Source organism: Cinclus cinclus, chromosome 7 (assembly GCF_963662255.1).
Source record: "Cinclus cinclus chromosome 7, bCinCin1.1, whole genome shotgun sequence".
NCBI lineage: Eukaryota > Metazoa > Chordata > Aves > Passeriformes > Cinclidae > Cinclus > Cinclus cinclus.
Window position 1 is genome coordinate 665,954 of NC_085052.1, and position 26,213 is coordinate 692,166.

The 26,213-nt window shown below is 50.4% G+C and overlaps 1 protein-coding gene across 2 annotated transcripts; it reads right to left on the reverse strand.

Moving 5' to 3' along the window:
• Positions 1 to 428: 428 nt before the first annotated feature.
• PPP2R2D (protein phosphatase 2 regulatory subunit Bdelta) lies at positions 429 to 23,612 on the reverse strand. 2 transcript variants are annotated; one of them, XM_062496277.1, is made up of 10 exons: positions 23,571 to 23,612; positions 23,261 to 23,356; positions 12,386 to 12,483; positions 10,087 to 10,252; positions 8,960 to 9,072; positions 6,447 to 6,624; positions 5,193 to 5,357; positions 3,480 to 3,649; positions 3,309 to 3,400; positions 429 to 2,387 (listed from the first exon to the last, which is right to left on the reverse strand). In XM_062496277.1, the coding sequence occupies exons 1-10, from the start codon at positions 23,575 to 23,577 to the stop codon at positions 2,108 to 2,110; spliced, it is 1,365 nt and encodes a 454-aa protein (XP_062352261.1). In that variant the 5' UTR covers positions 23,578 to 23,612; the 3' UTR covers positions 429 to 2,107. The 2 variants fall into 2 exon arrangements, with proteins under 2 accessions (XP_062352261.1, XP_062352262.1); XM_062496278.1 differs by lacking the exons at positions 23,261 to 23,356; positions 23,571 to 23,612 and adding an exon at positions 12,595 to 12,604.
• Positions 23,613 to 26,213: the final 2,601 nt, after the last annotated feature.

Here is a 26,213-nt window from a genome sequence, read left to right on the forward strand (position 1 = left end):
TGCACTGGGGATGCAGCTCCCACAGCTCCTTCTGCGTGGGACTGCCCAAAGCCATAGGGCAGAAACAATCCCAGAAGGATTTGGGATTTTTTAACCCCCACTCAGTTCTGCCCCATCCAGCTCCTCCCCTTGCCATGGGGGGCACAACCTCCACTAGACCACAGTGCTCCACTGGGCAGCAGCTTTATCAAACTTGACACTAAAATCTGGATAAAAACTCCATGAGAACAGTTGAACAGGGTTATGGAATAGGAGACTCCAGCCTCTCCTTTTTGCTGATCGAACACACCCAGAAGCAGCCAGAGCTGCTGTGCCCTGGAGCAGCCCTGGCCATCCACCCATCCCAACTGGAAACGCCCCCCTTGGGCATCTCCAGCCCCTTCCCTCCCACACGGAAGGAAATGTTGTCACAACACAGGGAGCACGGCCAGGTAAACATTTAAAATTTATTAAACTTTTTGGTCAAAAGAACTGAACGATTATGTACAACCCCACGGATCGGCTCGAGCAGGCGTTGGGAACGCGGTCAGATCCCAGTTCCACATCTGCAGAGTTCCAAAGTGTCACAGCAACCTACAGGACAGGACTGGCTGAACCCCACCTTTCCCGGGGGAACCTCAGGCTTTGTCCTTCCCACCTTCCTGGGACCCAGTGGCTCGGGGGTGGTACCGGGAGGGGCGGGACCGCCACGGTTTGCCCTTGGGACCGGAACACGCCTTCGTTCCAGGGAAAACGGAGTGTAACCACACTTGGGACTGGCTGGGGGAAAGCTTGGGGCTCTGGGAAGGAATTCCCAGGCTGCAGGCACCTGGCAGAGTGCAGCCTCTGGCTGCTGGGGGCTGCTGGACGTGGCCCCGGGCTCATCCGGGGGAAGGGGATGCGATTTAGGCCTCTTTGGAAGAAAAGAAAAACAAAGAAAGAAAGCAAAGAAACAGTACCTAAGGCTTAAAACAAGTGAGCAAGAGAGCTCCAGCAGCTGCTGTCCCCCCAGCCTGGGCAGCCCAGCCCGGAGTGGCTCTGGAACTGCAGTGGGAAATACAAGATACTACAGCAAATAGTTAAAATAAACTGTTCCCTTCGAGACAAATACTAAAAAGGTTAAAAACCATAATGCACGTCAGGTCTGTCTCTGGCTGAGGGAGAGATGCACCAGAGCAGCTGCACTTCTACCCTCAGGGCAGAGAAGGTGGCGATGTTTTGGTTCCCTCCGTGCAAGGCCGACACTTGGTTAAGGCTGTGGATGTTTCTAGGACCCTTTCCATCTCCTACTTGGCACACACAGAGCCTTCGACAACAAATCCAGTGCAACTCCAACTCTATGACAATGCCATGGAAACTCTAAATTTAGAATCTGAAATACTACACAAAAATGTTCGTATTAGTCTGCCAAAATCTTGGTGTTTTGGGGCAAACCCTGTCAGAGGTGCCACCAGAACTGTTCTGCACCAGCTCAGGACATGCAATACAAAAAGAAGACTGAATACATCCCTCCAGCTCTAAGAACATGTTTGCTAGGCTGTTATTTATTAAGTGGTTTCCACCAGAAGGTGTGGTTATAGGTACAGTTGGTGAGTAGATAGCCATGGACACCTGCCTGGAGCCCACCTCAAGCCCTGCAGTGCTCCGAGGTCAGAGCTGGCCCCGGGCTGAGGAGGAATGTACAGGCATCAAGCACGAGAAATGTTCTGAAAGGCCCAAATATTACAGCAGAGAGAGCAAGAGAGAGAGAGAGAGAGAGAGAGAGAGAGAGAGAGAGAGAGAAATTACACTTTTATGACAGCTTTTTCTTCTTGGGTGTTAAATTTTTTGGTCTATAAACTGGAAAGGAAGGCTCAGACATCAATAAATACATTTGAGTGTTGGCCTCATTGAGCACTGTCCACCAATTCTGCCTCGGAGGGTCCTCCCCGAAAGCCACGTGGACGCTCCCACCCCACCGCAGGCAGAACCACAGCAGGAACTCAAAGCCAGGCCAGCTGCTCTCCGACAGCTCAAGGGAAGTAAGTGCATCAATGTTCCTCACCGACAGCACAACGAGGCCTTCTGTTACAGATAAACAACTGAGCTGAACTATGCGAGACGACGCTGTGTCCGCGGGCAGCCATCCTTAGTTAACCTTCTCCTGGAATAAATACAAGTTATTGGTGGCAGCTACGGCGATGATGTTCTCCATGGGGTGCCATGCTGTGTGCAGAATCTTCTTGTTGAAGTCCAGACTGTCAACGGTAATTTCGTCCTTCTTCCTCTTGCCAGTCGTGCACACTTTGCGTGGCTTTAGGATGGCACGAGGCTTGCTGCTCTCCCGGGAGGCCTCCAGGGTGGTGTCGCGGCGCGAGTTCCGCTCAAACGTCCGGAAGAAGTTGTTGTAAGATCCTGTCATGATTGTGCTGGTTCAAGGAAAAGGAAGGCAGATCTTGTCAGAAGTAAAATCCACCCCTCCTGTGTGTGTCTTACACGTGACTGCCAGGCCACGCTCATCCCCGTGGATTCCATTCCTGTGCTGTGCACTGGACACCTGCTGCACTCCTCTGGGGCTGCAGCACTGCTGCCACTGCACCACTTGTGTGAGCAGCTGTTCCCCTGCTGTGCCCTCCTGCCACTGTTACACTTTGTTCATCTGCACCTCAGCAAAGCAGCTTTTCCTCCTTCTCTATTCCCTTGTCCCTTGGCCATGAAGTCACTGCCCGGTCTGGCTTGGAGGGGACCTTGAATCCCACCCAGTGCCACCCCATCCATGGCAGGGACACCTCCCACTGTCCCAGGTGCTCCAACCCCAATGTCCAACCTGGTCTTGGGCACTGCCAGGGATCCACGGACAGCCACACCAAATCTGGGAATTCCACCCTGTGCCAGGGCCTGCCCACCCTGCCAGGGAAAAATTCCTAATTCCCAATATCCCATCCAGCCCTGTCTTCTGGCAGTGGGAAGCCATTCCCCATGTCCTGGCACTGCAGGCTCTTGCAAATCATCTCTCTCCAGTTTCTTGTTGGCTCCTTCAGGTGCTGTGAGGCCACAGTGAGGTCACCCCAAACCTCTCCTGTGCAGGTGAACAATTCCAGCTGTCCCAGCCTTCCCTCCCAGCAGAGCTGCTCCATCTCTGATCATCTGGTGCCTGCTCTGGGCTGGCTCCAGCAGCTCCAGGTCCCTCCAGCTCTGCAGGTGGGGCTCACCTGGGCACAGGGGCAGGAGCAGCCCTGGCAATGCTGTTGGTGAGAACTGCCTGCTCAGGGCTGTTGGCCCCTCGGGCCAGCCCAGGCCCCCTCCAGGCTGGAGCCCATCCCCCCGTGCTGAGGCCCCCAGCCCCTCACCTGTCAGAGCCATTCCAGCAGCACTCGAACTTGTCAAAGATGCAGTCATTCTCATACAGAGAGCACAGCTTGCTGCGCAGGTACTCGTGCACCTGAGGACAGGGACATGAGTTGGACACACCCATGGGACACAGGGACAGAGGCACAGCTCAGGACACATGGATGCTGTACCTGGTAGGTCTCCACAGGCCTGTTCTCCATGTTGAGGTCCCACACCTTGACTGACAGGTAGTCTCTTGTCATCATGTATCGCCCGCTGTGGCTGAATTTCACATCAGATATCGAGGATATTATTTCTGAAAAAAATGATCTGCTGCTAGGATCTTCAGGTTCCTCAAAAACTGCAGAGAGAACACACAGTTCCACATGAAACCAACGCCAGCTCACGGCTTGCAGTGTTTTCAGTATTGGAAAATATTAAATCAGTTTCCTTTTGAAGAAAGTTGCTGTTAGACACATCTCAGAAATAATCTGTTTTAGCACTGTGGTGTTCCAGGTCACCAGTCTGCCAGATGTCCATCTCCAACATTCAACTGGAGCACAGCACCAGCAAAGCAAAACTCAGAGGTCTTGGGGACCAACCCGAGCAAACAGCAGTGGGTACTGGACCCACACCACACCTGACCTACACACCACCCAGAACAGGAACAGAACAGGAGCAGATGGGAACAGCAGTGACCCAAACACAAGGACCACTGGACCACGTCCCTTTCTTTAGCTCTGAACCACAGCTGTGCTAAACCACTGAAATATGAGCAGCTACATTTGCAACAGTTTGTGTGATTTTACAGAGCAGATCAACACATGTGCTGTTTAAATCCACAATCTCAGATTCCTGACCCAGGCTGCCCAATCTCACTCATGTTTGACAGACTCCTTGCAGCAGGATGTGATCCAGCCACAAACAGTTAAAATTAAAAGTGCTTTTAGGTGATTTAATGCAAACCAGTGGGGTGGCCTCACATTCATCACTACATTGCACAAATATTTCCTTCCAGCACCAAGAGAGCCCTCTCTGCTCTGCAGGAAGCTGGCCTGGAAGTGTCAGTGTGGCAGGGCTGGGCACAGCTCTGCCAGCAGGGAACAGGAACACGTGGCTGCGTGCAGGGCCTGGGCAGGATCCTCGTGGTTGCACAGCAAAGCTTCCTTTCCTCACCTGCTCGAGCTTTGGTGGCTCAGCAGCCTAAGGAGCAGCCACCTGCATCCCTGGCAACTTCTAGGGAACATTCCTAAGGATTCATCCTATCCTAGCAGCTGCACTGGACTCAGGGGACAGGGATTCTGGCAGCACCAGCCCAGTTTGCAATGCAGAAGTGAAAGGGCTGCCCTGCACTGCGGCAGGGGGTGAGCAGGTACCTTGAGGGGCACCTGACTGTGGCCAGCAGACAGGTGTCACTGGTGCCCAAAGCACTTGTTCTGTCAGTTATGAGGCAAAAATGGACAAACAGGAGCAGCCAGGTGGTGCCTCATGTCTAGAACAAGAGAACCGAGACGTGCCCAGCACCTCAGCCCTGTCACTCCCCAAGGAGGTCGGGCTGGGTCCCCTATGGCCAGAGGGCAGGAAGGAAATAGGGAGGATGGAAACAGGAAGGATGGAAGGAAGGAAGGCAGGAAAGTAGGAAGGAAGGCAGGAAAGTAGGAAGGAAGGCAGGAAGGAAGGAAGGAAGGCAGGAAGGAAGGAAGGCAGGCAGGCAGGAAGGAAGGCAGGCAGGCAGGAAGGAAGGCAGGCAGGAAGGGAGGAAGGGAGGAAGGCACACAGACAGACAGGCAGGAAGGAGGGCACACAGACAGGCAAGAAGGAGGACACGCAGACACAGACAGGCAAGAAGGAGGGCACACACACACACAGACAGATTGACAGGCAGGCAGGAAGGGGACACTCACACTTGGAGTGCTGGTCGCACAGCGCTGCAGAGCGCATGTCGCACAGGCGGATGGTGCCCTTGCTGCTGCTGTACACGAACACGTTGCAGTGGTGAGGGTGGAACTCGGCTGCCGTGATCACCTCTGTCAGCTCCTCCATGTTGGCTGGTTTGATGTCCACGATGTCTGCCACAGCACGTCAAGGCCTGCAACGTTTCACAGCCCAGCCCCTCGGGCAGCTGGGCAGTGACAGAGCCCCGGCGTGCCAGGTGGGAAACTGGGCAAGAGCTTCCTTTGCACTGTGGGTAAGGTACAAGGGTGGGGGACAGCCGGGAGAACTCGGCACTTGACAGAATCCCAGAATGGTCTGGGCTGGAAGGGACCAGACTGCTCCAAGCCCTGCCCAACGTGGCCTTGCACACTTCCAGGGATCCAGGGCCTCCCCACCCTCCCAGGGAACAATTCCTTCCCAATATCCCATCCAGCCCTGCCCCCTGGCAGTGGGAAGTCATTCATTCCCCTTTGGCCTGTCATTACATGCTCTTTACAAAGTGCCTCTCCAGCTTTCTCCATCATCCACAGATGCTGGGCAGTTTCAGCCTCCTGGAGTGAAAGAATATCTCACAAGAACCAAAGTCCAGCAAGTCTCCTCAAGCCTCCTTCTTAATGCTTCCTACTGCACACCAAGTAAGCCTCATCACTTTACCTAAAGCTTTGGAAAACCTGACCTACAACTTTAGAAAATGACCTATTTAGGCATCAGTACTCCTGCAACTCTTATTTTACTGCAGATTTGTCAATGTAAGACACACCGTTAAGTTTTAGTTGCACAAGTTTGCAAAAAGATTTGAAAATTAATTCTGCAGTTACTGGTGACATGAAAGAAATATTGAGATTTGGTTTCAAGAGAAGTGTCCCTTGGTTAAGAGACCACAAACTTCAAAAGAAGTATCCACAGTAACAAAATATCTACTGTTCATAACCAACAACTCTTATTTAAGCTGACTGAACTCCCTAAGTTCGGGATGCTCCCACAATTCCTCAATTTCCCCTTAGAAATCAAAACCCCTCTGATGTTTGTATTGACAGTTTTCCACTGGAGGCACGCTTGCCATCAGGAATGGCACAGCATCCCAAAGCCTACTTTCACTGCACTGCACCTCCAGACTTCAGAGTCCTCCATTACTCCCTGCCTTCAAACACCCACTCTAGCTAGTAACATCCAAGAGATTCTCTTGAGCACACACCCGCTGTGCAGAGGGCACCAAAGGATACTGAAGCTCCTGTTGGTGACCTCCAGGTGCCAGAGGTTGATGCGGAGGTCGTCTGCAGACAGGTACGTGGCGTAGTCACTGTTGACAGAGATGGAGTTGATGTGGTAGGTGTGGGCGTTGGCGAAGGTCCTGCGTGGGCTCGCCTCCACCATCAGGTCCATGGGCTTCAGCGTTGGCACCTGAGCGGGCACAGAGCACACGGGCTGGGCACGGAGCCACTGCTGAGCCCAGAGTCATTGCTGAGCCCAGTTACCAGGCACAGAGTCACTGCTGAACCCACCAGTCACTGCTGAGCCCAGAGTCACTGCTGAACCCAGAATTACCAGGCACAGTCATTGCTGAGCCCAGAGTCACTGCTGAGCTCCAGAGTTATCCAGGCACAGAGTCACTGCTGAGCCCCAGAGTTACCAGGCACAGAGTCACTGCTGAGCCCCAGAGTTACCAGGCACAGAGTCACTGCTGAGCCCCCACACATCACCCAGGCACAGAGTCACTGCTGAGCCCCAGAGTTATCCAGGCACAGAGTCACTGCTGAGCCCCCACACATCACCCAGGCACAGAGCTGCTGCCTTAGGAAAGACCCTCTGGACTGAGTCCATTCCCCTAGCACTGCTGAAGCCACCCCTATCCCCTGTCCCCAGGTGCCATACAGAGCTGTGACGCCCCTCCAGGGATGGGGACTCACTCCAGCCTTGCCCTGCCCCACGAATGCAGCCTGTCCAGTTTCCCCTGCAGAGCTTCCTGACCCCCAGCAGATCCACACCCCACTCACCTTCTGTCCTCTGTCAGCTCAGAGGCTGCCCTCCATCTCCTCAGCCAGATCATCAATAAAGACCTTAAACAGAACTGGCGCCAACACTGAGCCCTGAACCCCACAGCCTGTTGATGGCAATTAATTAATTGCACTGCACAGATTTCTGTATTGATTCCATGACTAAACACTTCTGAGATCCACTGAGCACGAAAAACACTGATAGAGCACAGGATGCTGACTTTGGAAAGCTCCCAGCCAAAGCCAGCCTTGGTGTCTCCCCAGCAGCACATGGGCTGTGCTTGGAATGGCATCCAAAGATTACAGAGACGAGCCCTCAGAAATGACCCCTGACCTCAGACGGGTGCTCAGGAAACTGGCAGGAACAGACTCCAAGAAAATTCCCAATTTGTTCATGAACAGTCAGCAGGAAGTCAGGCACACCTGATGTCCTGCTCCCACAACCAGCTGAGCTCAGGGGTGCCTAAGGTAACCTGGAACAGGGACTGACCCATCCCAGAGCTCCCTGCCTGCCTTCCCCGTTTGTATCTCCCAGCCTGTTTGCATCCAGCTAATGGCTACAATTAATCCATTACTTTTTATCAGACCACTGTCCTATCTCAGCACAGTGCTCCCAGCCTGGCTGTGACAGCACAGCTGCACTAATGGAAGGATCAGGAATGGGAGCTGGCAATGCCACAGTCTCTGTGTGAAATGCTGCTTCTCCCTCATGAACATGGGCACTGTGTTTCTGTAACAGAGTCCCAGAGCTCTTGGTATACTCTGGCTCTCCAAACCCTGAGCATTTTAACACATGAAGGTACCTCCAGGTATGGCTTTTCCTCCAGCCAGCTCTTGTTCAGATCTGACTCATCCATCAGCCCCTCTCCCAGGCTACAGTGCCTGCAGCAAGTGCAGGGACTGACTGGAGGGGTTCCTGCAGCAAACTGCAGCTCCCTGTGCAGGACAGTGCCCTAAGGAGCCCCAGGTGCCCCTCCAGTGCCCCAGCTGGTGCCTGCTCTCACCAACTCCCCAGCTGCTCCAGCAGGGTAAGGCTGAAGAATCCAAAACTCCACCAGGACCTCCTTCTACCACTGGATCCCAAGGGATGTCCCTGGGTTTAGCTGCTCCCGCTGGAATACTCAATCCAACCCTGCTTGCACACACTGAGGCAGTGGATATCCTTTCCCAACGCATTTTGTACATCCAAATGTTCAACTTCAGCAAAAGCAAGACAAGCCCCCAAGAAATGCCTCCAGCTGAAGTCCTACCATGGAGGGGTGGCTCTGAGAGCAGTGAGGGCCTCAGCTCTGTTCCTGCTGATGGTGGAACAACATGAACCCCAGGAAAAACCCCAACCCCACCTTTCATTTCCTGCTTCTACTCCAAATGATCCCAAGTTTGGAGCACTAACCCAACCACTACAGCACGATGTCCAAGACTGTTACAGGGCACATCAGGTTATCCAAATTCTTGGAATTTGCTCTAACAAACACACCTTAATCCAGCCACAGAACACCATATTCCAATTTTTGAGTCATCCTCTTAGAAATACAGTATTATAATGATGAAAGTTTCCCTCAAGCTTTGCAGTGGAACTTTTTTAATAGTTTTTATATATAAGAAAATGAAGTGTCTCACTTTTTTTCTGAAAGTTTTCAATGACCCTGAGCCAAGCACTATTTCTGATTTGCACATTTCAGTTGGGTAGGACAAAGAGAAGAGCATGCAGAGACACACAGAGTGAAAGAGCAGAGACGTACCCGTAGTTCTGTGACTCGGAAAGGCTCCCTAAGTCTTCCATCTTCATCTTTTAAATTATAACCTTCGGCTCGTTTATCCCTTTCACTTATTTTCCATAGTTTAATAGTTTTATCTAAAACCAAAAATTCACATGCTTGAGAATGAATTGAATACAAAACCCAGTCACTAAGTATGGACTCAGCAGAGTGGACACAAGTGACCTGCTTGCATTTCCACTGCCTGCAGCAGAAGGACCCTGATGGAGCTCTTCACCCACAACATGAGGTGCAGTTTGAGTAAGATCACAATTTGTGCCTCCCACTCACCCAAATGCCACTGCCTGGGGAGAGTTTCACACACCAGTTACCCAAATTCCCCACTAAGCCATGGATGATTATCTGAATTACATTAACAGACCACTGCCAGGGACCAAACCCAACAAACACATGAACTCCTGACAGTAACTGTCTTAAAGGAAAGCAGGTTTGTCCCAGGTACCTGCTCAGAGCCAAAGGCAGAGATCAGGACTTGCCCCAGGCTGGGGTTCCAAAGGAATGCAGGTCCCAGGTGTTACCAGGGAGGTGCTCCACGTGTAGCCAGTGAGTGCACACATGTCTCACCAAAGGTGAGATCCTTGGCTCACTGGAGCCCAACCACTCCTCCCCAAACTCCTGCAGAGCATTTCAGATGACACAGTTTAAAGAACGCTTTATTAAGACTTCTATCAGAGGAAATTATTTTAATTGCACAGACCGGTGGACAGAAGTCACTCCTGCTCTTAGAATTTCACTATGACCACACAAAGTGATCCAAACTGTTAGGAATAATGTATTCCTCTGATAATGAGAGCAAGTTTTTTTCCACAGAATAGTTCAGGCTGGAAAACACCTTTAAGACATGAGTCTAACTGTTCCCACTAACCCACGTCCCCATTCTACAATGTCATTTACAGATGCTCCACAATGCACCAAAATTAAATAGACCCAATATTTATACAGCCAACATTACAATCAAAACATACTTTGCATGTAATTAGAGCTCAAAGACATTAAAACAACCCCAAAACATGATACACATACCCAGGTGTATGACAGGTGAGACAATATTCCAATGACAAAGTTCTTTGTGCAAAAGAAGGGGCCCTTACCATTTGTAGACAGCAGGAAGTGAGCAGCATTCTGTTGTGGTAACCACCTAATTTTATTAATTTTTTCCTCAATTTCTAGACTTTTCAAGTAGTCAAACTCAGGCTCGTGACTCTGGAAGGTACTGTAAACATTGTATTCTCCCCGAGAGAGAGGACGGCTTTTAGTCTGCAAGAAAAAGAGCATTTCTTCAGGCTGATGGCACTGGGCCCCTCAGAAACAGCCCATACAAATCAACCACTAGAAACTGCCAATCAGAACATCAGGTTTTTCAACACTCCTGAATTTTGGATCTTCAGCCTGTGATACTGTACCCAGTTTAGCAACAATACAGCACAGACTTCCTCTTCAGCAACGTGGCTTTATGTGTAAATAAATATCTGTGTGTGCACCCTTCGGGCTCTGCTGTCCTCATGTGGTGGCTGTGGGAGCAAGGAACAGAGAGCAAAGTCCCAAGGTTCTCCAGACTTCCATTATGAGATTTGAGGCAACTTGTCATCAGTAAGTTGGTGTCAGTGGTTCTGTACAAGATGATTTACACAACAGCCCCAGGGCTGCAGTCTGCCTGCAGTGTCTCACGGCTGCTCAGTTTCCACGCTCTCACTTAACTCTCAGACTTTACATGGTTTTACTCCTTACACATCATTGACTTGGAAGAATTTGGGGCAGGTTCCTCTCACCTGACCCCGTGCAGAAGTTCCCTGCACTCAGGGTGAGCTGCCTTGGCACTGGTGCTTTCCCTCTCCACTCACACATTTGGTTGGAGTAATTGCTGCTTGCAAGTGAAGTCAAGTCCTATGAGGCAGGGCATGATGCAGAGCATTCCAGGGTGCCTTCTCAAATAAAGCCAAGTGTCTGGGGAACTGTATAACCACTCTAAGCTGTCACTGACCTAGGTAACACAGTCTTAAATCCAAACTGGGCAAAAATACGGTGATTATTTTAAGGTTCCAACATTACACACTTATTCTAGACTTTTTACTGCAGTTTTGCACATGACAAAAGGAATGTCCCTCATTCCCAACTCTTCCCTCAGTTTCCATGTGTTCCCAAGGAGACAGCTGAACATTCCTGAGTGAACAGTCTGACCTGGGGTTTGTTTTTCCCCACCCTCTGAGGAACTGCCATGACAGGTGGGTTTCACCTTACAGAACAACTGAGAGTCAACCCATAATAGTCTCCCTGCATGTCAGGTTAAGTCTGAGATCCTGAGAAGTTCAGGATGTTCCTGAGGCACTTCTGACCTTATGTGTGGGCCTTAGCTAATTCTCTTTACCCCGAGTTAATGCAGAAGGAGCCCAGAGCTGTGTGAGTACAGCCAGGGAACATCCCAGCACTGCTGGCACCTGTGGGACAGGGCTGGGACCAGCAGCACAGCCTGCAGAAATGCCAAATACTGGCCAGCTGTTCATTAACAGAGCATCATCTGAGAGCCCCACAAGGAGAGCAGAGGGGTTCTGCTGGAGAAATCCCACAACACCTGAACTTTTGTAATATTCATGTACAGACAAGCTGAATTAAAATTCCACGATCAATTCTGGCATTTCTGACCCAGGAGAATGCTCCAATTCCCCTCCATGGACAGGATAAGCAGGGACTTTGGTGAGAACTGCCATGTGGAACTCTGACTTTGTAAAGAACACAATCCCAGATTCCTCCCAGACATGACAATTACTTCTCAGCACTTGGTGCACATTTCCCATCCCCACTGCTGCTCGGGGTACCCCAGCTCAGAGCTGTGGCTCAGGATGAACACACAGGAACACTGCAGCAGTCCCACAGCTGAACTCCACAAAGAGGAGCTGTGGAAGTGCAGGAGGGACAGTGTTCCCACCCTCCTGATGGCAAATGCTCAAATGCTTCTGGAGAAGTGGCTGCTCCCACTGGTTTTAAATCCTCACACAATTTTTAACCACCTTATCCTGTAGTACTTGCAGCTTGTTTCCTGAACTTCTTTTACATTCTGTCCCAGAGCATTGTGATTTATCTTGTGATTATCTGCCTGACCCAGTGCAAGAATTCAGGAGAAAGTTCAAATTCTGCAAAGCAACACTGAGGACACCAGGTACATTTAAAGAGCTCACTTGGATTTTGGGGACTTTTTTCTTTGGAAGGAGGGAGGGGAACCCTCCCCAGACCAACTTACCAAGTACAGCACAGGGCAGATATTTACAAACTTGGCTAACTTGGGGTTTTCTGAGAAAACTCTCAATTTAAACCTCAGGGCATGAATTGATGAAGTGAGACTGTGCAACACAAGAACGGTGTAGTAACAACACTTTTGTTTTTTGAGTCACTGACCTCTTGTTCCCTTTGAAATATAACCACTCTGCCACCTTTGTCTCCTGTTGCAAGAAGATCACCAGTGTAATTAAATTCAACTGTTGAAATTATATCAGCTGTAAAGAGAACAGAAATAAACCAGCACTGTAATGTGGAAAGCAAATCAAGGAGTTCCAAGACTAGAGCACAAAAAAAACCCATTACAACACATATTAATGCAATGACACAGTTCTTCATTTATATCCCCAAATGCAGCCATGTTTCAAAGCCTGACACACTTTTACTGACAAGCTAAAACACTCATTCCTCAGAGCAGGCCTTCAGTCACCAGAGGCACACTGGCTTAGGAACCCAAGCGTGTGCTGCCTGTGAGCAATATCCATGGGGAAATCCCTGTGCTGAGCTTCCCAAGGTGTGTGTGAGCAATATCCATGGGGAAATCCCTGTGCTGAGCTTCCCAAGGTGTGTGTGAGCAATATCCATGGGGATATCCCTGTGCTGAGCTTCCCAAGGTGTGTGTGAGCAATATCCATGGGGATATCCCTGTGCTGAGCTTCCCAAGGTGTGTGTGAGCAATATCCATGGGGATATCCCTGTGCTGAGCTTCCCAAGGTGTGTGTGAGCAATATCCATGGGGAAATCCCTGTGCTGAGCTTCCCAAGGTGTGTGTGAGCAATATCCATGGGGATATCCCTGTGCTGAGCTTCCCAAGGTGTGTGTGAGCAATATCCATGGGGATATCCCTGTGCTGAGCTTCCCAAGGTGTGTGTGAGCAATATCCATGGGGAAATCCCTGTGCTGAGCTTCCCAAGGTGTGTGTGAGCAATATCCATGGGGATATCCCTGTGCTGAGCTTCCCAAGGTGTGTGTGAGCAATATCCATGGGGATATCCCTGTGCTGAGCTTCCCAAGGTGTGTGTGAGCAATATCCATGGGGATATCCCTGTGCTGAGCTTCCCAAGGTGTGTGTGAGCAATATCCATGGGGAAATCCCTGTGCTGAGCTTCCCAAGGTGTGTGTGAGCAATATCCATGGGGATATCCCTGTGCTGAGCTTCCCAAGGTGTGTGTGAGCAATATCCATGGGGATATCCCTGTGCTGAGCTTCCCAAGGTGTGTGTGAGCAATATCCATGGGGAAATCCCTGTGCTGAGCTTCCCAAGGTGTGTGTGAGCAATATCCATGGGGATATCCCTGTGCTGAGCTTCCCAAGGTGTGTGTGAGCAATATCCATGGGGAAATCCTTGTGCTGAGCTTCCCAAGGTGTGTGGGCAGTGACACTGCAGTGTCCATGGGCTTATCCCTGCCCTGAGCTCCCCCTAGGGATCCCACCCCAGTGTGTGCATCCTGCCAGGTCCTGGTGCTGTCCCCATGATCCAGGTGAGCCTGGGGCACACCTGCCTTTCCTGAGCCCAGCACTCAGGGAGTCACTTCAGGAGCTTGGAACAGGCAGCTCCCCTCAGCCAAAGGAGGAAAATAGAAATAAAATTCTTCCAGCTGAGCTTCCCGAAGCAGCTCCCTGCAGAAGCATCAGCCAGGACAGGTGGAGGGAGGAGAGCAGGAAAGCCCTCAGCACCTGCAGTGCCCTGGGGCTGGTGCTCACCCCCAGCCCCTCCGGGAGGTGGCAATAAAGAAGTAATTGCCACTGAGCATCCCCAGCCAAGGGCAGGGGAGATAAGGAGCTGGAAATGTCTGTCCCTGGTCTGGGGCAGATGGCAACAACCCCAACAAAGCACTCAGCAAACACTGCTCCTGCTCACATCAAATATTGCATTTATGATGCAGACAGCAAAATCCTGAGGTTTGAAGTGTATCATGTCAATTAGTTCCAGAGTGTGCAATTGGAGACTCCCTGGAAACTCCTTTCCTGTATTGATTTTGATGTGCTATCTTTGAAATTCCTTTCAATAATACACCACTCTCATGAAACCCTAACCAGTTTTCTCAATATAAGTTCATTTTTCATCAATGATGCCCTTAAAAGTTTTCTCCTACTATGTAGAGATAATGATTTACCTTCTTGAATTAAAAAAGATCATTTAGAAGAACTAAATAAATAAATATCATCTACAGATTTGTATCTGTATAGCCTGCAATATCACACTACTAACAACCTTTTGGACACATCCAGTTTTATAGTCACCATTCTTTAAGGGGAATTACCTGTCAATTAACAGTTATCATTAATTATACACAGGGATTTTAGAAAACACCCTGGAAAAGCAGCAAACCAAGGAAAAAGAAACAAACTGAGAAGGAAAGCAATCAGTGAAGTGACTTCACTGAGAATTTTATGACATTTTCAGTACTCAAGATATGAAGAAGCCTTTGTGTTACGAAGTTTATTAGTAGCAAAACTAATATTCCACTACCACCACCACCTGCAAACCCTTCTAGCAAGGATTCCTTTTACCCTTGGAGACTCAGGAATAATAGCAGCAATAAATGCCTCCTTGACACATGCAATTCTTTCAAAGTCACAAAAGCTACTTTTCCATTTCGTTTTAGAAAGGGGGGAAGTTATTATTAGCTTCTCCCATTTTCTACTGGAGTATTCACACAATTACTTGCTCAAAATAATCTGTGTATAATTTTTGTTTCCCAAAAATGCCCAAACCAGCTGCTGACACAGCCATTATTCCCCAGCAGTGCTATCCAGACAAACAGAATCTTGGGTGGAAACACTCCAAAACACAGACACTACCCAAATTCCATGGCTTGAAACAAGAAGTGCAGGGAGAGGAGGGTAAAGAACATGCACTGAAATAGTCTGAACCAACATGCTCTAGGGAACACGGAACTGGGGGAGAACAGCAGGACAAAAATAGAGAAGCTTCCTCCAAATATTTTCTAAGGTACAAAATTGGGAATATGAGCAATCACCTGTTTTAATAGCACTGTACTTGTTTTATCCATAAATGTATGAATTATAAAGTTTTCCCTACAGGCATGTTTAATTGAAGCAGCTCAATCCCAAATCATTCCACCCACTATCCTCAGCACTCTACCATCTCAAAGCAGGTGAAATAAAAAAAATATTCCAAGACTCCAAGTAAAGCACAGAATGAATTCCAAACCATCCCTGTTCTGCTCAACACTTCACCCACCTACATTTGCTCTTCACTCCCAAGTCAGCTTAAAACTTTCAGGAGAGAACAAAGCAAACCTCTGCAGGTTCTTCATCACTGCATCACCTCTGGGAATTCTAAGCTTTTCTGTTAGATGCCATACCTGCTGCTAGGTGTATGAGCACCAGAGTTATCCCCCTGCCTGACTTTCAGCCCCTGCTCCATGCCAGCAGAGTAAGGTTTGCTCATGGACAGCACCCCAAGGCTCTCTTCTCAGGCATTGCTTTTCTGGAAACAGAGATCTGTCCAACTGTCCCTCCAGCTCTGTTCCTGTGGGGCTGGGACTTGCTCTGCATCCAGGTAAATCCTCCTCCTGTAACCAGGGAGGGCAGTAATCCCTGGGACTTCACAGGAACATGCAAGGCTGCCAATATTTCTTTCCAGGCATGAAAAATTCATGGTTAGCCTCACTTCTAGAAATGAGTTCCAACTTGCTTACACTGCATCCAGAGGAGAAACTGGGGTGTTTTCACAGCAGGTGTATTAAAAGGACTGCTGGCAATCACACTGTGATTCTGTGGTACCTCCAAATTCAAGAGCACTGATCACTTCCATGGGTAGGAAACTCCATCCCAACACATCAGAGACCACAATATCCAGCTCTGCAGTAATGTGCTGCAGCCCATCCCCTGCCTCAGGACAGCCCTGTAAGTCCTGACAGCTGTGTCAAAGTTCACTCTGAGTGCTCTGAGCCTTTCACCTTCTCTGCTGAGTGAGAACCTCCCCACAAACAACTCCTGCCAGAATTCTGGGAAGTTTACAGCCTCCAGAGCCTCCTGGGCAAGTCCAGCAGGGAGTGAAGGGAGCCAGGGTGGCAGATAGCAGCTTTTATTAGGATCTGGAGATGACAGCAAGCTTACACCTGCAAACTAACTTAATCCCCCCCCCGGATTAATCCTGGGTATTTCTGACACCGGTATCAACACCCAGGCTCTCAGCTGAGGTAATGGAGAATGCAAAGAGATCCACAACATCTACATCAGGTGCCTAAAATTAGCTCCTGTGAACTTTTCCTCTCCGAGCTGGCCATGCATTGCTGCTCTGGTTAAAATCCAAACCTGAAAACATGGCATTACCTGATGGCTCACCCAGGGGAGAGGGAATTTGCAGTTGCAGCTCGTGTTCAGGATCAACACTAAAGAGACATGGTCAGCACCAGTGCTTCTCTTCCTCCTGAGCTGCTCAGAGCCTTTTGTCACAAACCCACTCCTCAGACATGGAGTGAAAAGGAACCAAACACTAAGAGCACCTAAAAAGGAGGCTGCTCCAGCTTACTGGGCATTTTAACTCAGAATTTTCCAAGTATGTAATGGACAACGTAGCACTTTAGCACACAGCCTGAACAATGCCTGTCTGCAAACCTGGCTCCTGTCCTGCTCCCTGGAGAGGAGTCTGAATGCACAGCCCCATTTTCCATGACCCATCCTGGGACCAAAGCAGGAACTGCTGTGGGCCCAGGGAAAGCTCTGCAGAGGCTCCTGCTTCGAGAGGAAATGGCTGGACTGGCCTGCAGGCAGGTGACTGGCACGGACTGCCAGTGGGAGCTGAGCAGAGGGAGCACTTCTGCGGCTGTCATCAAGCTCGAAGGTGACACACCTTTCCCTCCAACACTGTTACCCTACAAAGCTGGAGTTCTCCTGAGGCTGCACAAAGCTGTGGGAGGCACTGTGTGGTCTCCCACAGGGGATGGGAAGCCAGCAGAGCGTGCAGAAGGGACCAGTGCAGGTTATGTGCTCCTAAACTGACTCAAAGAACAGACACTGGATTTCCCTGGAATGCTGTGCTGAACTGTGTGACACAACATCAGAAGGAACACAGCTCTCTTTGCAGCACACGGGGACAATAGACCATTCTGAGGGACCAGAGGTGACAGATGTGGGCACTGAGAACAGCAAGGAACCATCACTTCAGAGCAACACAGAAAAGACTCCTCAAAAAAATGTAATAGGAGCAAATAAGATCAGTGAAAGAAACAGAGAGCCCCATTAGAGGGAAGAGATTATCAAAGAAAATGAAGCATTTTAAAGACCAGCACCTGCTAAAGAGTAAATCATAGAAAAAATATTTAAAAACCAAAATCCTACTGGAGCTTAACAAGTTCCAGACACGCAGGGTCTCAGAAGTGCTTGCCACTGATCTGCAGTAATTGCATTTCCCAAAGACTCCCAGGATGTGCAGCTGCACTGAGGGTTCTGGGGTGGGCAGAAGGAAACAGGGCTGTGAAGTCAGCCCCATGTCCAGCTGGGATGGCTGCAGGTACCACAGCAGTCAGCACAGGGAGCTGCTGGCAGCAGCCTGCTCCCAACAGAGCCCTCCCCACCCTCCTGGGGCTGGGCAGGCAGTGCTGCCACTCCAGCCACTGCAGGAGCCTCACTCCTGCCCCTCAGCTCTCCCTGCCCATGTCACTGACCTGATTCCAGGTGAAGGAGAGCTGTCCCCTGCAGCTGCCAGCACAGCCAGGGGAACAGAGCGCATCACCCTGCAGTGGGAAGGGACCAACTGCTCCTGCTGTCAGTGCTCCTAAAATGCTGTCTCCTAACTGTACTGAAACATGAGCCAAACTTCCCAGCTATAACAACCAATAACCACCTGACAATACCATCCAAGTTACTCAAACCACCTCAGAATATGCCTCCTCATACACTCAATTTTTACACTTCCACTTTAAGGATTTCTTTGAACAGTTAACACAGGAGTGAGGAGGACCAGCAATCAGGAGAATAAGCCAAAGGGATATAGTTTTGCCCAGACCAAGCTTCTCTCAACTTACACCATTAAACACTATGCCAACCTAAAATATCCGTAAGGTCTAACCACTTTTTTATGCCCTAATGCTCAAATTGCTTGTGAAATAGATTGAACTGCCTTTAGGCACATGGCAGGGTTTAACTCAGTCCAAAATAACTCTGCTTTTGAGAGTATCTGAAACCCTTGAACAGATTTAAGGTAAAGCACGAGCAGGGCACCGGCCAGCCGGGAAGCAGAAGCTGTTTGAGGTCAGTGCTGCTGCTGACAGCTCATGGCAAACTCCAAATGTCTTGTTTGGAGTTGTGTGGGAAATCCTGCCAGCTCCTGAGCGTCCTGGGTGCCTGGAGCTGAGCCACTTGGCTCCTGGAGGAGTGTGCAGGCTACTCTGCTGGGTGTGCTGATCACAGGGGGACAGACAGCAGCACCCCAGGGATGGCACTGCACCCTTAGGGACGGCACTGTACCCCCAGGGATGGCACTGCACCACCAGGGATGGCACTGCACCCCCAGGGATGGCACTGCACCCCCAAGGATGGCACTGCACCCCCAGGGATGGCACTGCACCCCCAGGGATGGCACTGCACCCCCAGGGATGGCACTGCACCCTTAGGGACGGCACTGCACCCCCAGGGATGGCACTGCACCCCCAGGGATGGCACTGCACCACCAGGGATGGCACTGCACCCCCAAGGATGGCACTGCACCCCCAGGGATGGCACTGCACCCCCAGGGATGGCACTGTACCCCCAGGGATGGCACTGCACCCCAGAGCTGCAGCCATGGCAGAGTCAGTGCCATTCCCTCCCTGAGCTCAGTCTGGGTTTTCTCATCAGTGGAACTGACTGACCTCATCCGGGGAGGAAGTCCTGGGAATGGTGTCCCAAAAAAGCAGTTCTCTGAGTTTGGGGTGCACAGAGCTGCCTGGATGTGTCAGTGCAAGGAAAGGGAGACCAGTGTGGCACGAAAAGGGAGCAGCAAAGGCAAGGCTCAGTTCCCAGTGTGCTCCTTCCCTACAAGCCAAGAGAAATGATGGAGGCTGTTTCTCAGATTCGTGACCTAATCCAGTATTCTTTGTGCAAATCCACTGCCTTAGAATTCTTTTTTAACCTTTGGAAGACTAATTCCAATAAGCTTTCACCTACTAGAAGTACATTTAATTAATTCATGCTATTGCTAATTTTTTCTAAGTAGCTTATTGTGATGGTTTTGAGTGTACTTCTATCAGGAGTTCAAGTTTTCAGCTGAAGCTTCCACACCTTCCCACCCTTCAAAAAATAGTGGGGTTTGTAATTTTTCATTGGGCTCTTCCCTCTGCAGCCAACCTGCCCTTCTGCAGCCACAAATCCAGTGGCTCCCACTGCTCACACAGGCAGACTTGTGCTAATTCCTGTATTCCCACTACTCAAATTGCTTTGTTTTGCAGTCCCTCTTACAACCCTGCAACTGATATTCACTGCTTATTCAGACTCTTCACCATTCACAAGCTACATTTTACCAAAGCTTTGAATTTCACCAAAATGTAATGATGGAATCCCAGTCTGGTTTGGGTTGGAGGGACCTCAAATCCCACCCAGTGCCACCCCTGTCATGGCAGGGACATCTTCCCTGTCCCAGGCTGCCCCAAGTCCCCTCCTTCCAGTTTTTACAGAAAAAACACATTATTAAAGCTTACAACCAATTCTGCAACTTCCCTCATCCAGCTGAACCAGACATCAGAGAGCTGCACCTCTACTACAAGAATTTTCTTAAAAGCACAAAATCATGCTAGAACTTCCTTTAAGCACAGGAAAATTCCTGAACCCCACATGGTGATTTGTAAAGACAATTTCTAAAGAACACTTCTAAACCACTTGTAGCTGCACTCAGAATGGTGCAGCTAATATATTTTTATTAGATTGTGGTTGTCTTTGCTCCCTGTGTTCTGCTTCCAGGAAAACTGCTGAGGTCTCTGACCCAGCACCTAAGAGGCAGCAAAAGCAGGAGAGTTGGCTGAAGTGATGGTAACAAGGGATGTCTCAGTTTGTCAGGGCAGTTAATCAATACCAGTCACTATCTGGAGAACTGAAAAAAAAACCAAAAACCAAAACAACTGATTTCTTGCATCATTAACTGAAGACACAGAACTGCATCCAGAAGTGGTCATGGATTAGATGCAGAACATCTGCCCCACAGGAATTTGGGCATATATGTACATTATTCAATGAAAAGATTTACATTTTACTTGCCCAAAAAAAAGAGCCTCCCCAAACAAGACAATTTTGAACATGCAAAACAAATTCAACAGTGAAATCATGGAAGGGATAAAGTCTCTGGCAGCATTTGTATCCTCTATTTAGAAAGGTCTTTCTAAAAAAAAAAAGCAACCCAAGGATTACAAGTTCCATGGGCAATCAGTACAAGTTTTGGATCATGCGGTTAACGCTAACAACAAAATTACAACACCATCTTTAATTAGCTTTGTTTTCAAATTATGATTGCTGCCATCCCCCATATTAAATCTTTCACTCAATCTGTTTTATCCTCCAGTCCTCTTCCCTGAATCCAACTAAACTTTTCTCTTCTAGAAAAGCCATATCCAACCCTTTCCCAAATCCATACTCAGTAAGTGATGGATGACCCTGCTCTTGCAGAAATGCTCAGAACTGAACAGTGCCCTTCTCTTTCCTGACACAGAGCCTGAACAGAGGTCAGGGATTAGTCACCGAGCAAAGGCAAGGCACGGACAAGACAAAGAGGAGACAGTGATTTTCTGTATTAATGACCCAGTTAGGAAAATCCAGCTGCCAATCTGATACAGCCTCTTGTCCCTGCATTTGTGATGCAGCCAGACACCTGAGAAACAGCTATGGAATAGAAAATGTATATTAGAACTGCACTGTAAAAGAAAGGATTTTCTGGTAAAGTTTTCTGGCTGAGAAGTTTCAGCTCCTGAATAAACCTCTAAAGAAACCCAGCAAAACACTCTGCATGGAATAGGCTGGACAACAACTTCATGGTGTCCTCTTCCTCTAGAGAACTGATTTTTCACAAAATACACCAAAAATTGACAGCAGTCCCAAGCTGGCACTGTCACTAAAGCTGATGTGCAATTTGAAGGCTATTTCAAGGCAAAGTTGTCCATCAGGCAGGTTTAGATGTGCAGCTTGGGAAGAGAGGATTTAAAATATGGTAATGAGTAAATATGTCCCTGAGGCCCAAAATCTAGCAATGTATTTGTATTTAATTCACCCTCACTAGTGAATTAAATTTGAGCAATTATTAGCAAATAAATAGCGTATTTTTTATATTTAATTCCAATTTCAAGGCAATATGTAACAGGAGGGGAAAGGCCACAAATCAAAATAAAACCAAAAAGTCACAAAGCCTGTAAAATAGTTCTGGTATTCCCATAGGAAAATGAAACTTTAGTGGCGGTTTTGCAAAACCAGGTTCTGAATGCTTCCTGGAGCTTTCCTGCTCTGCGCAAATCCACACTGCTCAGGAGTTACCTGGGAAGCAAGGTGCCCTCAGGACCTCATCCTTTACTTGTGGAGAACTGGCTTTTAGTCACACAGACGACAGACCCGAGAAAAAGCCATTTAAAAAACATAAAAACTACTTATATACATTTCTACAAGATTTCTGGGAACTTCAGAGCAAGCTACAAAATCTACAGAGGGGAGAAAAAGGAAGAGAACAACGGAGTGAGTCAAGTTTCTCAAGCAGCTCCCAGTCTATCCCTCCCATGGCCATTATTTTAACTGGAATGCCAAACAACTGGCATGAAAATGAAAACACTGTCAGCACAATTTCCCCATAGCAGGCAGCAAGGGAAAATATTTACTGCATCCAGTAACAAAAACAAAATCCCAAACCCAAGCTGAGCTGAACAAGGCCCTGCAAGTCAATTCACACTTTAGAAAGGAGCGCTGCCAGCCTGGACACTTAGAACACAGGAAATCTGGGGGCAAAAAAAAGAACTTTCTCATCAGAGTGAAGCAAAACTCCATCCAGGTTCTGCACACCACAGAAAACACTTCTCCCAGTTAAACTATTTCTCATTTTCTACTCTGTTTAAAACATGAAGTGCTTGGAAAATTTCAGAGAAATGTGAAGGTGTACCCTTTTCCCCTGCTTAATATCCCTATTTATAGCTCCCAAACGTTAACAAGTGGGAATCAAATCTCTCCACAGCTGCAGGAACCCTTTAAACTGCACTTTTCAATGCAGCACAAATGACAGAGCTGCACCCTCTGTGCGTCAGAGCGAAACTTGACAAGCCTGACAGACTCCACTGGTGTTTCTTTTTTTCCTCTCCTTGTATCATATCACTGTTGTTACCTTTTATCCCAAGCCCAGAACTGGAGACAGTTATCCTGGGCCCAGAACTGAGCCCAGCTCTGGGCTCCTCAGGACAAGAAAGCCAAGGAGCTACTGGAGAGGGTGCGGCAGAGGCCACAGAGGTCATTTTGAGCCTGGAGCATCTCTGAGATGAGGAGAGACTGTGGGACTGGGGCTGGTCAGTCTGGAGAAGGAAGGCTGAGAGGGGATCCCATCAATCCACACAAATCTCCCCAGGGCCGGCACAGGACGGTGCCAGACTCTGCTCAGTGGTGCCAGGGACAGCACAGGGAGCAATGGCCAGAAACCAAACCACAACAAGTTCCAGCCCAAGGTGAGAGAGAACTTCTTTCCATGGAGGGGGAGAGCCCTGGAGCAGCTGCCCAGGGAGGGGCTGGGGTCTCCCTCTCCAGAGACATCCCGAACCCTCCTGGACACGTTCCCGTGTCACCTGCTCCAGGTGACCCTGCCTGGGCAGGGGGCTGGACCGGATCATCTCCAGAGGTCCCCTCCAAGCCCAGCTATGCGGGCATTCCAGGATTCGCACTGAAGACCTGGAGGACGGCGCCGTGCCCGGTCTGCGATGCTCTATGGGTGGGAGCTCGCTTAGTCACGGCACACACAGCCCCGGGGATGCTGCGGCGCTGCCCCGCGGCCGCCCGGCCCGGCAGGGCTCCGCGTGCCGGGGCTCCCCTCACCTTCCGCCACGTCCTCGTCGATCGCCCCCTTCACCTGCAAGAAGCACCACTGCACCTCGTTGCTGCCGCCGCCGTCGCCTCCAGCTCTCGCCACTACTGCGGAGGGAGAAAGGCGGTGAGAGAGGGAGGAAGAGAGGAGACCCCGCGCCGCCCCCCGGCCCGGAGCTCTCGGGGCCGCCGCGCTCCCGCATCACCCGCCGGTGCCGCCCGGCGCGGCGCGGCCTGCGGCCGGCTCCCGCGGCCGCACGGAGCCGAGGCGCGGCCCATCCCGGCGGGGGCGCGGAGCCGAGCGCGGAGCGCGGACACAGACCTGCCATGGCGGGGGGAGCCGCGGGAGCGGGGCCGGGAGCGGGGCCGGGAGCGGGACGGAGCCGCCCGGAGCCGCGGGAGGGTTCGCGGTTTCAAAATGGCGCCCATTGCCGGGCGGCCCGGCCGTGACGTCACCGCCGGCTCCCCTCAGGGAGGGCGGGCCGGGCAGCGAGCGGGGCGGTGATCGCGGCGGTGATCCGGCACCGGCACCGGCACCGGGAGGATGAGCGGGAGGAGGAGGAAGAAATGGTGGTCTTGGTGCTGCGGAGGCGCTCCCCAGGCGGCAGCGGGGGCTCCACACGCGCCGCTCCAAACGCGGCTCTACGTGAAGGGACGGGGCGGGACCGCCACAGCGGGGATACTGCGCTGTGCTCCCGGTTTGTTTCGGCTCGTCCCCGAAGGGTTAATCCTGATGAGATAAAAACAAACCACCAGAAAACCCAAACGTGCCTCTGACTTGTTTCCGCCTTCAGTGAGCGCCAGCGCCGGGCTGAGGGAAAGCAGGGGAGCGGGGTGAGCGCTGCTGTGGGACAGGGTTATCACAGGATCCCAGAGTGACTGAGGCTGGAAAAGCCCTCCAGGATCATCCGGGCCAGGCTGTGCCCGTCCCCACCTTGTCCCAGAGCACTCAGTGCCGCCTCCAGGAGTTCCTTGGGCACTCCAGGGATGGGCACTCCAGCCCTCCCTGACAGCTCCTAAGGCCCGAGCACCTTCCAGAGAACGCATTTCCCATTTCCCATTTCCCCGGCCCGGCGCCGGGAGCTGCGGGAGGCGGAGCTGAGCTCTGAGCTCCGGGCCCTGGGGCTGTGTCCGCCCGGGTTTGGGGCACAGGGCAGCGGTAGGAGCAGGGAGCGCCGGGCATCCCTCAGGGACTGCGCTCCTGGGGCTGTTCATCTAAAATACATCTGCCTCTTCCCCATCTCCTGCCTCAGAAACTCGGTATTCCCGGTGCCCCGTTGAGTTTGGGCCTCTTATACTGACTGCTGCTTTTCCAAGCACGGATTCTGGAAATTGTGAAGGTGCAATTTGTGCCTCCTAAGTCCAAAAGAGCGGAAAGAAATGAAAATGAATTCTGTGTTTGCCCTAAACCCCCTGTGTTAATGAATCCCTTGGAAAGTGGTACAATTTAAAGAACTTTAAAGCCCAGCTGGTTTAGGAAAGGACTAAGTGCTTGGAAAGGTGACAGGTCTGCATTGCTGTGTCTCATTTGAGGTGGTTCCCTAAATCCTGGTGGCTGTAGGAAACTCGAGGAAAGTGATGAGCAGACATGGTTAATTGTGATCTTGGACACAGATGAGTGGAGAACATCCTCTTACAGAGTAAGAGTCTTGCTAGGGACTAGTAAATCTCTCTGCCAGGAGTCTATCTTACTGAATGGAATTTTACCTGGAGGTTCTTCTGGATTTTCCTGTGACAGGATTGAAGTCTAGCACTTGCCTGAGTTCAGGATGGTTCCCCTCAGAGACGTTTCTGCTCTGGGCTTACAGCCTCTTCTTGGCAATTTAGATACAGAAATGTGTTTGACTCAAGTTTTCCTTATTTAATTTCTTGGTATGACATCTGTACCCGTTTATAAATTCATTACTTGATTTGTGTTTATTACTTATGCAGTGTGTTGTGTATCAAGTGTTTAAATAAAATAATTTTTTACTTAGTCTCTTGGCTGTCTCCTCTGTAGCTGCAGGAAAGTCATCATCTTTAAGGGCATAGAATGCCTTTAAACCCTGTCCTCTGGCAGTGGGAAGCCATTCCCCATGTCCTGGCACTCCAGACCCTTGTAGATCATCTCTCCAGTTTCTTGGTGGCACCTTCAGGTGCTGTGAGGCCACAGTGAGGTCACCCCAAACCTCTCCTGTGCAGGTGAACAATCCCAGCTGTCCCAGCCTTCCCTCCCAGCAGAGCTGCTCCATCTCTGATCATCTGGTGCCTGCTCTGGGCTGGCTCCAGCAGCTCCAGGCCCCTCCAGCTCTGCAGGTGGGGCTCACCTGGGCACAGGGGCACAATCCCAATCCCTTCCCTGCAGCCCAGGCTGGGGGACAGGGGTTCTGGGGTGGGAGTGCTGGGAAAGCTTTCCCTGCTCAGCTCGGGGTGTGCGTGGGGCCTGGGCAGAGGTGTTGCACAAGTGGAGACCAGGGCTGGGTCTGGTGCTTTTGCAGAATTCCCAGAACCAAGGCACAGGGTGTCAGCAGTGGCTGGGGTTGGGCCTGGTGCTTTTGCAGAATTCCCAGAACCAAGGCACAGGGTGTCAGCCGTGGCTGTTCCAGCCACTGGGTCACTGCTGTGTACTCAGGGGTTGCACTCACAAGAAGGTGACGTTCTGCCCTGGCCACACCGAGCAAGAAAAGCTCCTGAGAGTGAAGTTTCCAAATGTGCTCTGGAAATAGCATCATGCTGGGCCAGCCGCTCCGTGCCCCTCCCGTGTGCTGTGGGAGGTGCTGCCAGCCCCAGCCGTGTCCCTCAGCCTGTTTTCATCCTCTGCTTAGGACTAAAACAGTCCTGAGCTCTGCCAGGGGGCTCTCACTGCTGCTGCTTTGACAACAGAAGGTGCTGGAAGGGCAATTTTAAAAAACATGGGACAAAGAAAGCATGATAAGAGTGTTTATCCTACAGGGAAATATGGCTGGTGGGCACACGGAGTCAGATT

What these genes read in the sequence shown, in the direction of transcription:
- PPP2R2D (XM_062496277.1), bottom strand. An exon ending in CGACGAGGACGTGGCGGAAG is followed by an intron (nt 12,484 to 23,260) that starts GTGAGGGGAGCC and finishes TTCTCTTTACAG; the next exon opens with CTGATATAATTTCAACAGTT. An exon ending in GTGCGACCAGCACTCCAAGT is followed by an intron (nt 3,650 to 5,192) that starts GTGAGTGTCCCC and finishes TTCTCTCTGCAG; the next exon opens with TTTTTGAGGAACCTGAAGAT.